The following is a 12,869-nucleotide window of genomic DNA, read 5'->3' on the forward strand; positions in this document are numbered from 1 at the left end:
ACTTTTCGTCCTGCAAATTGGCTATATTAGTAGAAAATATTACACTTTTGCTTATTCGGAGGGCAATATTTGCAGAAATGAACACACAAAGCTTTGAAAAGGCTGAGGAAGATAGCGAAACATTATTTCGAGAAAAAAGGCCAGTAATTTATATTGAACAAGCCGGTCGCTTTTTAAGTTTTTAACAATTAAACTATGTAATTTTATTTTGATGTCCATATATTCGAAGTGTCCCCATTTTTAAAGACCTGCTTAATCTCTGCACATACCTGTCAAAGAGAAATAATGAACGACACTAAGGATATCAGCACCACGATATGTTCTTTAAAAAACAATACAGTGACCCAAATATAAACTGGGCCGCGACATTTTAGCAAGTTGTGGCTATTTTTCTTTATTTTAGTTTATTTTTATGAAAATATAGCTGATTACTTAACAAACCAAGTTTCGGACATTGTGCAAAAATTATGAAATTTCTGCAAAATTTCACCAAAATTTTTAACCTTGCTAACAAAATCTTTAGAAAAAATTATGGTATGCAGTTTTGTAGTCTATTAAGTTCTAGTTTAACGAGGTTCAAATTTGAACTAGCGAGGACTTAATGCCGATTTTTGGCATTTTTTTAATGACGGCGTTACGAATTTTTCGCCATATAAAGTATGTTCGACCAGTTTTTTATATGTAAAATATGCGAAACATTGTCAACAAAAAAATTTTCAAAAATCAGCGATAAATGCTAGGAATCTACTTTAAATTTTTGCTTTATTGCACTAAAATTTTAAATTTCTATAGATGTTGATTAAAAGGTTAAAAATTTTGTGAAAATTTGCCGAATTTTCATAATCAGCCTTATCATGATTTTGATTTTCCCCAAACCGGTTCACTTTTCACCTTTTGGTTTCCATGTACTTACTATGGGTGGAATAAAAATTTTCGGGCGAATTTTTTTTTCGTGCGAAACTCAGGACAAAGCTGAATATTTTCACAAAGTAATAAGTTTGGATTTAAATGTTTTTTTTTTTAAGTAACCAGCTATATTTTCATAAAAAAGAATAAACATTAAATTAACTAATAATTGTAACACAGTTCGACACAAAAAATTTCTCCGAGATAAGGCTACCTAACATTTCTAATAGATTTTGTAAAAATGGAAGCTTATATATATAAATTTTAATAAAATATTGCAAATAGCAAAATCGGCTAAAAAGGGCTAATTTTTTTTTTTTTGCGAAACGGCTAAAAAATTAGTTGCCGGCTAAACCGAATTTTCTCCGGCTATTTGCTTTCGCAACCGGCTAAATCTAGCCGGAAAACGACTAAAATGGCAACACTGAAAATGACTTTATATACTTATTTCTTATATCCATAAGCAATCTCACTAATTAAATTTTAGTGAAAATCTAATTCGCGGGGCAATCTAATTCGCGAAATAAAATTGGCTTCAATGCCACTCATACGTCCCGTATCGCAAGTTTCTTCGTGGTAAGAAAACAATTTTTTGGAGTAAATAGGCACAGGTAACAAAACTGATTACGATGTGGGCAATTCTTTTTATGCACTCCTGCAAACATAACGAAATTCAAATCCATGCATATGTATGTATTAAATAAAAAACGCAAAATATATTGGCATCTTTAAAACCTTTAAAAAAAACTATATAATTATGTATATTTAAAAGTTTTTTGTTTCTAATGTAAAATCTGAAATCTTTCATATATGTACATACATTATATATCCATTGATGATGACGATATACATAAATATGCACATATATATCTATATTTGTACATACATAAATTTATTTACATTAATTTCATACTTTTAATTGCTTTTCATGTATGTACTTCATTAACTTTTGCATTTTATTTATTTTTTCATATGAACAATTTTTTACCCATTTCCTCGAGTCACTGTCACATAACCTACCCCATTTTTCTTCTCTTCTCTTATCTCTCCGCCCCCCCCTCACCAACTTTCTGTTGCGTGCGCGTGTTTATCTATTTTGCAGCTTTAGGGAACCCCGAACCGTACCAAGCGGTTAATGGATACTGTGATAGTAATTGCAAGAATTTCGTATTCTTCATTTTAATATTTGTCGTTTGTGTGTTTATGCATTCGACGTCGGAGGTGGGCAGCATGTTGTTGGTGATGCGTTGCACCCATCCAAAAGGTATGTGGAAATAAATATACATATGTACATAGTAAATACATAAACATACAATACATAAACAGTTGTCGAAAAAATTATATCATAAATATCAACTATAACATATAATTTTTTTGTTATTTAATTTTGATTACTATTTTGAAAAAATACAGTTCATTATTTAGTAAAATCCGTGTAAATCCAAGTTCTAAACATTGCGCAATATTTCAAAAAAAATCAACAAACTTTAACTTAATTAGATTTCTTAGAGAGATTTTGAATATGAAGTTTTACAGCGCAATGAATTCTAAATGAACTGTATTCTTATAAAAAAACCAAAATTAAATAACAAAAAGAAAAAATTTTACAACTTTTCAAAATATGGTGCGGCTATAATTTTTCCGACTACTTTTAATTTACTCTTTAGAATTAGACATATATTCCTTTTCCTAGATTTCGTGATAATTACAAATATTTTTTTGAATATACATACATATACATATATATGAATCTACACCCAACGACAGATAAAGTAGTATGTTCATCAAAAAAAAAAATTTAGAATATAAACTATTGAAGTCATTTGGACGCCAAGTTTTGTTACCACACCACAAAATGAACCGAGGCTAAAATATGACTGTTCTTAGAGTTGCCAGATTTTTATGCGCGAAATCAGTACGTTAGACTTTTTCATGCTAAAAAAATCAGAACTTTTCAGTACATTTTTATTCAAAGCAAAATTAAGAATGTAAGTAACAGATAACACTTTAAAATACCAGAGTACCTGTTTTTAACAATTAGGTTGTTCACACTTGCTTGGCTATGAGGTTATCTGGTTAAAAATTTGAATTCTGTAGTATATTTTGTTGTTGTAAACTGAATTTAAAATATATGTAACTAGATAACCAGGCAAGTGTGAATAACCTTAGTATTTTGGTATATAAATAAAATATAGTTCATAAAAAAATAAAAGTGTTATTCATTTTAACATGCGGTTACACAGAAGCCAATAATTTTTTTTTTAATGACATTTTTGAATAGATTTCATTAATCATCATTTCCATTTTCAGTGTTTATATAGTCAAAGAATTCTAAATTTTTGATTTTAAAATTACTTTTAATTTGAAGTTCACTTTCAACAATTTTAATTAGAAACCGGTTTCTCTCTTTGCGCCAGGAAACAAACGTTATACTTAAGATCCTCTGAGTTTCTTCGTTTGAGTATGGTATTGAAAAAAACAAAATTACATATTTTTTCAAACTGTTGAAAAGTATCACTATCAATTGAGAAATATGAACTCTACTTTTCCGTGTGAACATCCAGAAATATTGGAACTTTTATTTGCTTTTAGGAAAAAAAACTTCAGAAATAAAAGATGCAAGGTGGGACTGGAACTAAAAGAGTGCAAATCACTTTCGTGAGGCTCTACCAATTTTTGTTTCTGCTCTGAGTGCAGACAAACCATTCAAGTGTTGCTGCAATGAATTTTTTTTCTTTATTAATACATTAGACAATGTTGGTGTGGACTCGTACGTATTTTCAGCAATGGTAGTCAATTTGCTATGCATAATAATAATAATAGATTGGCGTTTATACATATGTTAGTGTTTGGCCGAGCTTCTCCTCCGACTTGTGGCGCGTGCCCTGATATTGTCACACAAAGCGAAGGGACCTACAGTTTTACGCCGACTCCGAACGACGATTGTATTTTTATGAGAAGCTGTTTTTCATGGCAGAAATACATTCGGAGGTTTGCCATTGCCCACCGAGGGACGACCGTTGTTAAGAAGAAACCTTTTTCTATATTTTTTGCGATGTTGCTTTGACCAGGGCTTGAACCCAGGTGCTGATGAGTGAAAGCGCGTACTGCTTACACCACAGCGGCCGACTATACATAGTTCATTATTTTAAACATAAAAGTAGTAATACTGATATAGCCAAGACTTCGCTATTAATTCTGGTTGCGTGTAATACGCACAATTAGAATGATAATAGGAACAAAACTTTTTTAATTGTTTTGATTTTAACGTCAATTTCCCTATTTTTGGATTTGATCTGATTTTGATAATGCTTAGATTCTCAGGAACCGGCGAATAATCTCAAAGACAGTTTCGTTTCGTAAATATATCAACAGCGATGCTTATAATACGGATTTTCAGAGCCACAATCCTAGTATTTCTTTTCATCTACACTAGACTGTATTAATATCTATTATTTTCATAATTCTAATGGAGTATATGTAAATATTTTTATTCGTTTTTGTGATTTATAGCCTTATAACAATTATATTCAACATTTTTTTTTAGCTTGAGGCCGTTTTTAATGAAAGTTTTTGCGGAAAAAAACATCAATTTACATTTTGGTAGAAATTATTATAAGTATAGAAGTTATTAGCAAAAACCAATCAAAACAACAACCACATGATCAAGTTTAAAGAGCACTGGAATAGCTGCGCTTGATTGTAGTTTGCTTGACAAATGAAAAAGTAGAAAAAGCAACAACAGTTTACTCGGCGAACTTAGCTCTGTGGGTAGACTCCTGGCTATAGCGACTGGAGTCGTTGGATCGAATCCCAGTTGAAGAAGTCTGATGAGGAGATGTGGTGATCTCCGAAATAGCTATAACTTCTACCAAAATGTAATTGATTTTCATTAAAAATTGCGGCCGTTCAATAAAATTGTTGAATGTAAATATTTTTGTGAGAACGTCTTTGATAATATTTTCAAGCTCCTAACATTTTAGCACGCATAAAAATTGTCAAGAGGTCTGGTAAGACAGTTCAAAATGAAGTCGTCGTGTGAACAGCCAAAAATTAGTTTCCGCAATTTCACCTTAGGAAAATAAAAATGAGTTTTCGAAACTCTTCAATTTTACAGACTTTCCTAAATGCCTTGCATTTTCACTTGTGACTGCACTTTTACTTTTATTTATTGTCTTTTTCGTTGTAACTGGTTAAAAATTCTCCAAATAATGCCTAATAATGTAGATTATGCCTGGCATGGTCACAGTCCTTAGTCAAATATAAACCTAAATAGGTCGTTCCGGTTACGTACACCCGAGTGTCGCGAAAACGACTTATACAAACATACACATGAGCAAAGTATTAAGAAAATACAATAAATGAACAAAAATAAATTTTAGTTTAATATTTTATTATAACGTTTTATAAATTTAATTAAACGTTAAGTTTTTAAGAAAACTTATATTACACACATATTTTAATTTGCAGATAAAGCCATGGCTATGGGCATAATACAGTCAGCTATTGGTCTATTTGGTAATGTTCCTTGTCCGATTATTTATGGCGCCGTTGTCGATTCGGCGTGCCTCATCTGGAAATCAGTGTGTGGCAAGCATGGAGCCTGTTCACTATACGATGCAGACTCATTTAGGCATTACTTTCTGGGTATGGTCACAATTCGCTTTGCTTTTAACACATTTTAGATTTTTTTTTCTGCAGGCATCACCGCCGGCATAATGTTTTTAGCTTTCTTAATGGACTTGGTCGTGTGGAGCAAAGCACATCGCATTGACATCACACCGGAGGACAGTAATGAGCCGCATGGTAAACAGACGGCCGCGGAAACTGAATGTAAGAAGTCAATGGTAGCGCCAGACACCAGTGTTTAAATCGAAAGCGCTATTTAAATAAGGATGATCGAAATATTTTGCTGAAAAGAACAAAATCAAAAGGTTAAAACAAAGTGCGCACATTTTTTTTCGTTTTCTTTTATTTGTGTTTCTTGCTTCTGGTTTTACCTAATGACGCTGCGACAGTAAGAAATGGATGCGTATTAATTAAAAAGAAAAAAAAGAAAACATACACAGTTGCTTTGTTAGAATTTGACGGAGGAATGCGATCTTGCATTTATTGTTGATAGTTATTTTATTGATTAGTTTAGTTAAAGTTTAGTTAATGAAAGCATAGTTTTAGGCAGCAAAACGAGCGCGAAGATGAAATACTAACGAAATGGACAAAATTCATACGCGTGCCCTGCTAAAGTAAAAACAAAAAGAAATATTAAAATTATAAATATTTGCATACATATACATATGTACATATTTACAAAGTATGTTCTTGTCTCCCTGTATATTCATTCATACATATTTATATGTAGATCCATATGTGTGCACGTAATAGTAGATACATATGTATATGCGTGTGTAAATTTAATTGTTTGTACCTTTGTACTTCTTAATGTGTTTTTTTATTTTATTTCTTTTCTACATATGTACATAATTTCCTTCTTTTTTTAATTCATTTATCTACCTATATCAATAAATATTTACAAAATAATATACCTTACTCTTACTACTTACATAAGAACGATATATTTGAATGTAGATATAAATACATAATTAACAATGTCCTTTTTAACAAAAATCTCAGTTATAGCTTAAAAATACATATAGATAAATATTATTAATTCATCCTGCAGGCAACAACAGGATTGACCATTTAAAATGCGTAGCTTTAGCACAATATAATAAAAGCAAAAATATGCATATGTACATACTCACATATATATCGTCGATGTTTTTGCAAAACCGCGCATAGACCAGTTGCAAAACCGCTTAAATCGCCGTTGTGGCAAAAATGAGATTTATGCATAAAAATCGTTAAATCGTTATTAAAACAACAGATTTGTAAAATAATAGCTAGACAAAATACCACCTATCAAGGCAATGCCTTCAGAGAAAACCCGTTTTTACGCTCTCCTGTAAAATTTTAATGCCGTAAAATAGGCGGTTTTGCAAAAACATCGACGATATGTATATAAGGGTGCCCATCGAAAAACACAAATATGTTCAGGATCTTGTTCATATGCTCTTGCATTTGCATATTCATTGCATTTGTAAATTCACAACAATAAAATGCACATGGTTGCCATGGCGGCAAGCATACAATTTGCTAATGCAATTCCAACTGCAAATCCCAGACCATTTCCACAACATTCTGAACAGCCCTAATTTATTTATATTTAGAAGGAGCCCGCAACACCTTTGGGGCTATCAAACGGTGTACTCAAAAAACTTCTAACACTTCTGAGAAAAAAGTTTGAAATTGGAGTGAAAATGTGTTGCACTTTTTTGTAGTTTTCTACAATGTTTTAAACTTGGGTTTATTTATGTAGGTTTTGTTAGAGAGTGAACTGTATTTTGTTCGAAAAGTCCTAAAAATAAATAAATAAACACGAGTGGCAAACAATATCACTTTGAGATGGGGCTACTATTGTATTGACCGATACTGTATATTTCGTGCAGTAGCCTAAAACTAATGTTTAAAAAAATAGACCGTTTAACCTTTTTTTTATCACGCTGGATAGATTAATATATGTATGTACATTATTTTAAAGGGCTATAAATCTATTCAAAATATATTCCATTTTTAAAATCGAATGGAAAATAGTCATTTAAAAAGTGATAAGTCTACAAAACTGTATTTTCTGAATAAAAATGGCCGGTCGCGACCTCTAAACTATTTTTAAAAAATTTGATACATATACATACATATGTATTATTTTTCATTTAATTTTTTTTTTTTATTTGGATGGTTAAATACATTAGCGTATTAAGATTAAATCTTTAATTTTTTATTTCTCATAAAAAGGAAAAAATAGGTGGCAGGGTCTTGAAAATCATAACTTTTTTCGATGGGCCCCCTAATGTGTATAAGTATGTAAAGGTATACACAAAAGGTCCTAGATGATCGTATTCGCTTTTTACAGTGCAGCCGAGAAACGTGTGGAATGTTCAGACCAAGCTGCATTTTTTTCAACAATAATCTGACTTAACATGTTCGTTAAGTTTAAAAATATACATAATTACATATATTGCGTTTAATGTTGGTAGCTATCACAGAATCCACCGTAGTCCAGTTTTTTGTGAAATCTATGAACATGCGATCATTGAATCCGAATTGCTACGGACCTGTGTATTCAAAGTATACGCTACGTTCGTGGCTATTCGGCTTCAGGGATAGTGGTATTTTCGTAGATTTCACAAAAAATGGGACTACGATGGATTCTGTGATGCCCTGTCTGTAACAAGAATAAAAATGTAGAATAATTCTTTATAAATCGATTTTTTCGATTTATCTTTCACTATTTTCCGTATTTTTACTGTTATAAACGCAGCCGTCGTGCGAAGAGTCTCTGATACATTTAGTATTCTCTCACCAAGTTGTCACGGCATTTCTGGTGTATTGAACAATACAAATAATAATTACCCAAAATTAAATACAACTCATGGACTTTAAAACAGTGCTGAGTTATTACAAAAGTAGATTTATGGTGAGATGTTGTCAGCTTTAAAGAAATGCTCATCGGATATCCTTCTGTCACAGCTAATTTTTTTTTACTTTACTTGCAAATACTTGAGCCAGTTTCATAATGAAACACTTAAAGTTCCTTTTACAAAAGTTTCCGTTTACTTAAAGTGTAATTTAAATGTACTTTAAATAATTCTACAATACAATGGCAATTGAATTATAACAAAAGTTTCATTTAAATGAAAATAACAAAGTTGGCAACGCTGATCTCGGCAATATTGCATCAGCTGATTGTCATAAATATGAAATTATGCTACGAAAATGACATACTTTTTTTCTTACAAAAGGGACCTTTATGTAATTTAAATTTCCAATTTTGGGTATTTAACTAAAGAGTCTTTATGGGCACCTTTAACTTCGAAGTGGATTTATGAAACCGATCAGCCAAATAAAGCATCCTTTAAATTTTAAAGTATTCTTTAATCTTATTATAAAATCGGCCCCTAAGCTTATTATTATTTAAATAAGGTTGTTTTATTAAAAGTATAATAAATGTTCATTTCAAACCATTAGAGTTCACTCATATATTTAATACTTCTATATTGGCAACATCTGCGCAACATGGTACAATAATTCATGATAAAAACATAGCAAGGTAGAACCGTTCTCTCAATTTGTCGGCCATGATTTTTTTTTTGAAGTTTGCCAACATTTTAAAATCATATAAAAGTGAAAATAAAAAATTGAAATTGTACGAAATTGTTGTTGCTTGAGATTGAAAATGAAAATGTGTGTGTGAGTTTGTGAGTAAATTTAAAAATTAAATTGTTTGGAAACGTCAAGAATTTTAAAAGTGACTCTCAGCGGTTCTACCTTACTATATTTTTATCATGCAATAATTACAGGTATTGTCTTCCCAAAGAGCGCATATTCCGACCTGCCTTACTTGCAAAACATCATTGTTGTCCACACTAAAAGGTTAGGGCTAGGGTAAAGGGATATTTTCATACCCCATATACCATATATGTACACGTATTTTTTTAAACAAATCTTCTTGTATAGTAAATAAATTCGAAATTTGTATGGCTCACTTCATTTCAAACGTTTTTTCTTTTGTTTTGAAAAATTATAAAAATGAAATTGAGCGATAACAAAAAGCAAAGCCAAATAAAAGTAAAAGCATCAAAATTGGACTGCGTCAAAATTAAAATAAGGGAGCACGAATTTCGATGCGAAGCAAAACTCTCTGGGAAGACAATGCCTTTAATTATTGTACCATGTCTGCGNTGTCCACACTAAAAGGTTAGGGCTAGGGTAAAGGGATATTTTCATACCCCATATACCATATATGTACACGTATTTTTTTAAACAAATCTTCTTGTATAGTAAATAAATTCGAAATTTGTATGGCTCACTTCATTTCAAACGTTTTTTCTTTTGTTTTGAAAAATTATAAAAATGAAATTGAGCGATAACAAAAAGCAAAGCCAAATAAAAGTAAAAGCATCAAAATTGGACTGCGTCAAAATTAAAATAAGGGAGCACGAATTTCGATGCGAAGCAAAACTCTCTGGGAAGACAATGCCTTTAATTATTGTACCATGTCTGCGCAATGTGTTTGGATTCAGCAATCAAAGGAGATAGATTTGAGGGAAATAAACGTTTTGCGCAAGCGCAGGTTTTTCATATATTAGGAGCGTTCCTTATCTCCCAGAAATAGTCAGAAAAAGTCCGAAGTAGTCAGATTTAGTCCAAAAAGCGTTCCTTAACTCGGAAATGACAACAANTTTGTTGTTGCCATTCTTTGGACTAAAAATTTGGTTTTTTGCGTTCCTTTACTTTTCCTGTTATTCTCTTTTAGTGAGCGCATTTTGCTTGCGCTCTGGCATTTTGACACTTTTCAGATTTTAGTCCAAAAAGATAAGGAATGAACCTATTAGTATCTGTGAATATATGCGACAAATACATTCAAGCGAACTTGACGTATCCTCAGTAACGCTTGAAAATAAATTTACAGGGGATTATTTTACTCTGGGTGATTATGCCCTTTGTTGACGCTTGCTTGCTTATACAAACTGAAACTTTATGATGAAATATTAAAATTTTATTTTAAAGCTACCCGGAAATTAATAAACCGATTTGAAAATTTTTAAAATGATTACCCCATTTATTATTTTAGAATGTTTAACTCAAACATATATCTCAATTTTTCACAGAGTAAAGATTTACTCACTATTCAGGTAAAAAGGAATAAATAACTATATTAACTCACTCAAAATTGTAGTGATCTTTATATAATATTCGCAATGTCCATTTGAAAGTTTTTTTGCTTATTATTTTTTTATAAAAGTACAGTTCATTATCTAACAGAAAATATAGAAATCCATATTCCAAACTTTCTGAAAAAACTAAAAAAAAATAAAGAAAGTTTTATTAGAATTGCAAGCTTTTTAGTTAAAATTTTTGCAAATTATCTGCGTTCCAAAATACGCATTTAAAGCAATTTTATTTAATATATCTCTTGTTCACATAAAAGGCGTCAGTGCGAGATTTCTATAATTTAATTTATTATAAAATTCATGAAGTTAAATGTAAACTAAAAGATCCCTGTAATTTTATTTTAGTGTTCCGTCACTGCGATTTGTTTTAAATTCAAGTTCAATTTTTTAAATACGATTACTCTGTTTTCCTTTTCTTTTTTTATACATCTGTACTCTAATGTTTGCTGACTGCACTTTTAGATACTGCCAATATAGAAGTATTACATATACTACGTTTATACGTAAGCTATTTGCAAATAAAAATAATTTGCAAATACCTAACTCACTGTTTATTCGATGGTGAAAAATTCTTTTTTAATATTGCCTGATTATAAAAAGGAAATAATATGACCTTAGAGTGGTTCATAACACTCTTTTGAAAATTCATAAACGCTACATCAGAATATTGTTATTTGTGATAAAAAAAGAAACACGTATTTTTTTTATTTTGAAAAAAAAAGTTTTGTTAGAGGTCGCGCTGGTCGGGTTTTTATAAAAACGCCNTTAGCATAATTGAATCTATGGGAAGCGCAGCGTCAGCAGTTAATTCAGCCGGTTAGACAGTAAGTCATAGTATTAAGAAATATGTTGTATTCATTCCATTTTGGACAGCGGGAGCAGATGGTAAATACACTTGTACAAAACTAATTATTGTCTTTTATTTTAGGAAGGACAACTCGGGGCCGCCAACTTAAACTTTTTCGGGCTCACGGATGTGAGCTCGATGACTTACATAAAAAAAAAGAAAAAAAAGAAAAATATTCCGACGAACTGATAACCTCCTCCTTTTTTGGAAGTCGGTTAAAAATGGCAACGTCTTGATTATAAAAAGGCAATAAGATGACCATCGAAAAAGAAAATAAACCTAAGAAAGGCGGCGTCTTGCGCTTATTTGCAAATAGTACCACTAATCATATTTGCAAATAATACGTTACACGATATGTATTTGCATCTGTAAATGCGACCTTTTCAATACATATGTAATTGCGTATGTCTGTCAAATTCACAGTCTTTATTTAACTATTTGAAAATACATTCTTTGAAAACGGAATAAACTAAACTCATATGATTCTATCTGTGTGTCAGATGAAAATAGAAACATTTCTATTTCGTATGTACGTGCATCTGCTTTGTACAGAAACAAATCTAAACTGCCTTCGTAAAAAGTGGCTTGTGAACATGCAAATACATATCGTGTAAGAACACCTTAAGCATTTCTATTAAAGCCTAAACAGACGGCAGCGTTGATCCGGATCTACTCGTTAATTCGGAATTATCTCGGAAATTAACTGCAGTTGATCCGGATTAAGTCTAAGGGCCGGTTGTTCAATGTCTGATTTGCAGAAATCGGAGGTAGAAGCTCCGGTTAAATGCAACGACTGCTTTATCGATCACATGTTATAAGCATGGTGACGAAAACGTTGATAATGATGTTTAACCGGCAAGTAGTGATAACCAGACATTGAACAACCGGCACCTAGAGTTTATTCCCAAACTTAACTCGGACCAGGGGAATATTCGATGACAGCACTGACCGAAACTCAGAGAGCGTAGAATACAGAGAAAGAGCAAACTAGCATGGGCATATACCTTTTCATCGGTATGACAGTCACCGTACTAATTTATATAGGAATCCAATTGAAATTAAATAAGAACTTATTTCAATTAATACGGTGACTGCATTACCGACGACTAGGTGGATGTCAATGCTAGTTTTGAATTTTCTTCGTGTTCTACGCTCTCTGAACAAACAAATACACCAACAAAGCAGCGAACCATGATTCAATAATACAAGGTTCGATAAACTGACAGTTGTCTCTCTCGCACCGCTCCCTTAGCAGTGGCACCGTGTTGCTTCTTTGCAAATTTACATGGAAACAGTGTAGCTTTGGTGTGAAATAAAAGTATAAG

At 31.6% G+C, this 12,869-nt stretch overlaps 1 protein-coding gene across 1 annotated transcript; it reads left to right on the forward strand.

Annotated features, from left to right (window-relative positions):
• The first annotated feature begins 1,857 nt into the window (after positions 1-1,857).
• LOC108378360 (solute carrier organic anion transporter family member 1A4-like) lies at positions 1,858-5,948 on the forward strand. The gene is made up of 3 exons (XM_017634659.1): positions 1,858-2,170; positions 5,377-5,553; positions 5,608-5,948. Exons 1-3 carry the CDS (start codon positions 1,879-1,881, stop codon positions 5,775-5,777), a joined length of 639 nt encoding a protein of 212 aa, XP_017490148.1. The 5' UTR covers positions 1,858-1,878; the 3' UTR covers positions 5,778-5,948.
• The last annotated feature ends 6,921 nt before the right edge of the window (positions 5,949-12,869 follow it).

Source organism: Rhagoletis zephyria, unplaced genomic scaffold (assembly GCF_001687245.7).
Source record: "Rhagoletis zephyria isolate East Lansing unplaced genomic scaffold, Rhagoletis_zephyria_1.1 Rzeph_scaffold_13961, whole genome shotgun sequence".
NCBI lineage: Eukaryota > Metazoa > Arthropoda > Insecta > Diptera > Tephritidae > Rhagoletis > Rhagoletis zephyria.

Coding starts and splice junctions, on each gene's coding strand:
- LOC108378360 (XM_017634659.1), top strand. CDS start 1,879: ATGAACAATTTTTTACCCATTTCCTCGAGTCACTGTCACATAACCTAC. Junction 2,171..5,376: donor GCGTTGCACCCATCCAAAAG/GTATGTGGAAAT, acceptor TTTAATTTGCAG/ATAAAGCCATGGCTATGGGC. Junction 5,554..5,607: donor ATTTAGGCATTACTTTCTGG/GTATGGTCACAA, acceptor TTTTTTCTGCAG/GCATCACCGCCGGCATAATG.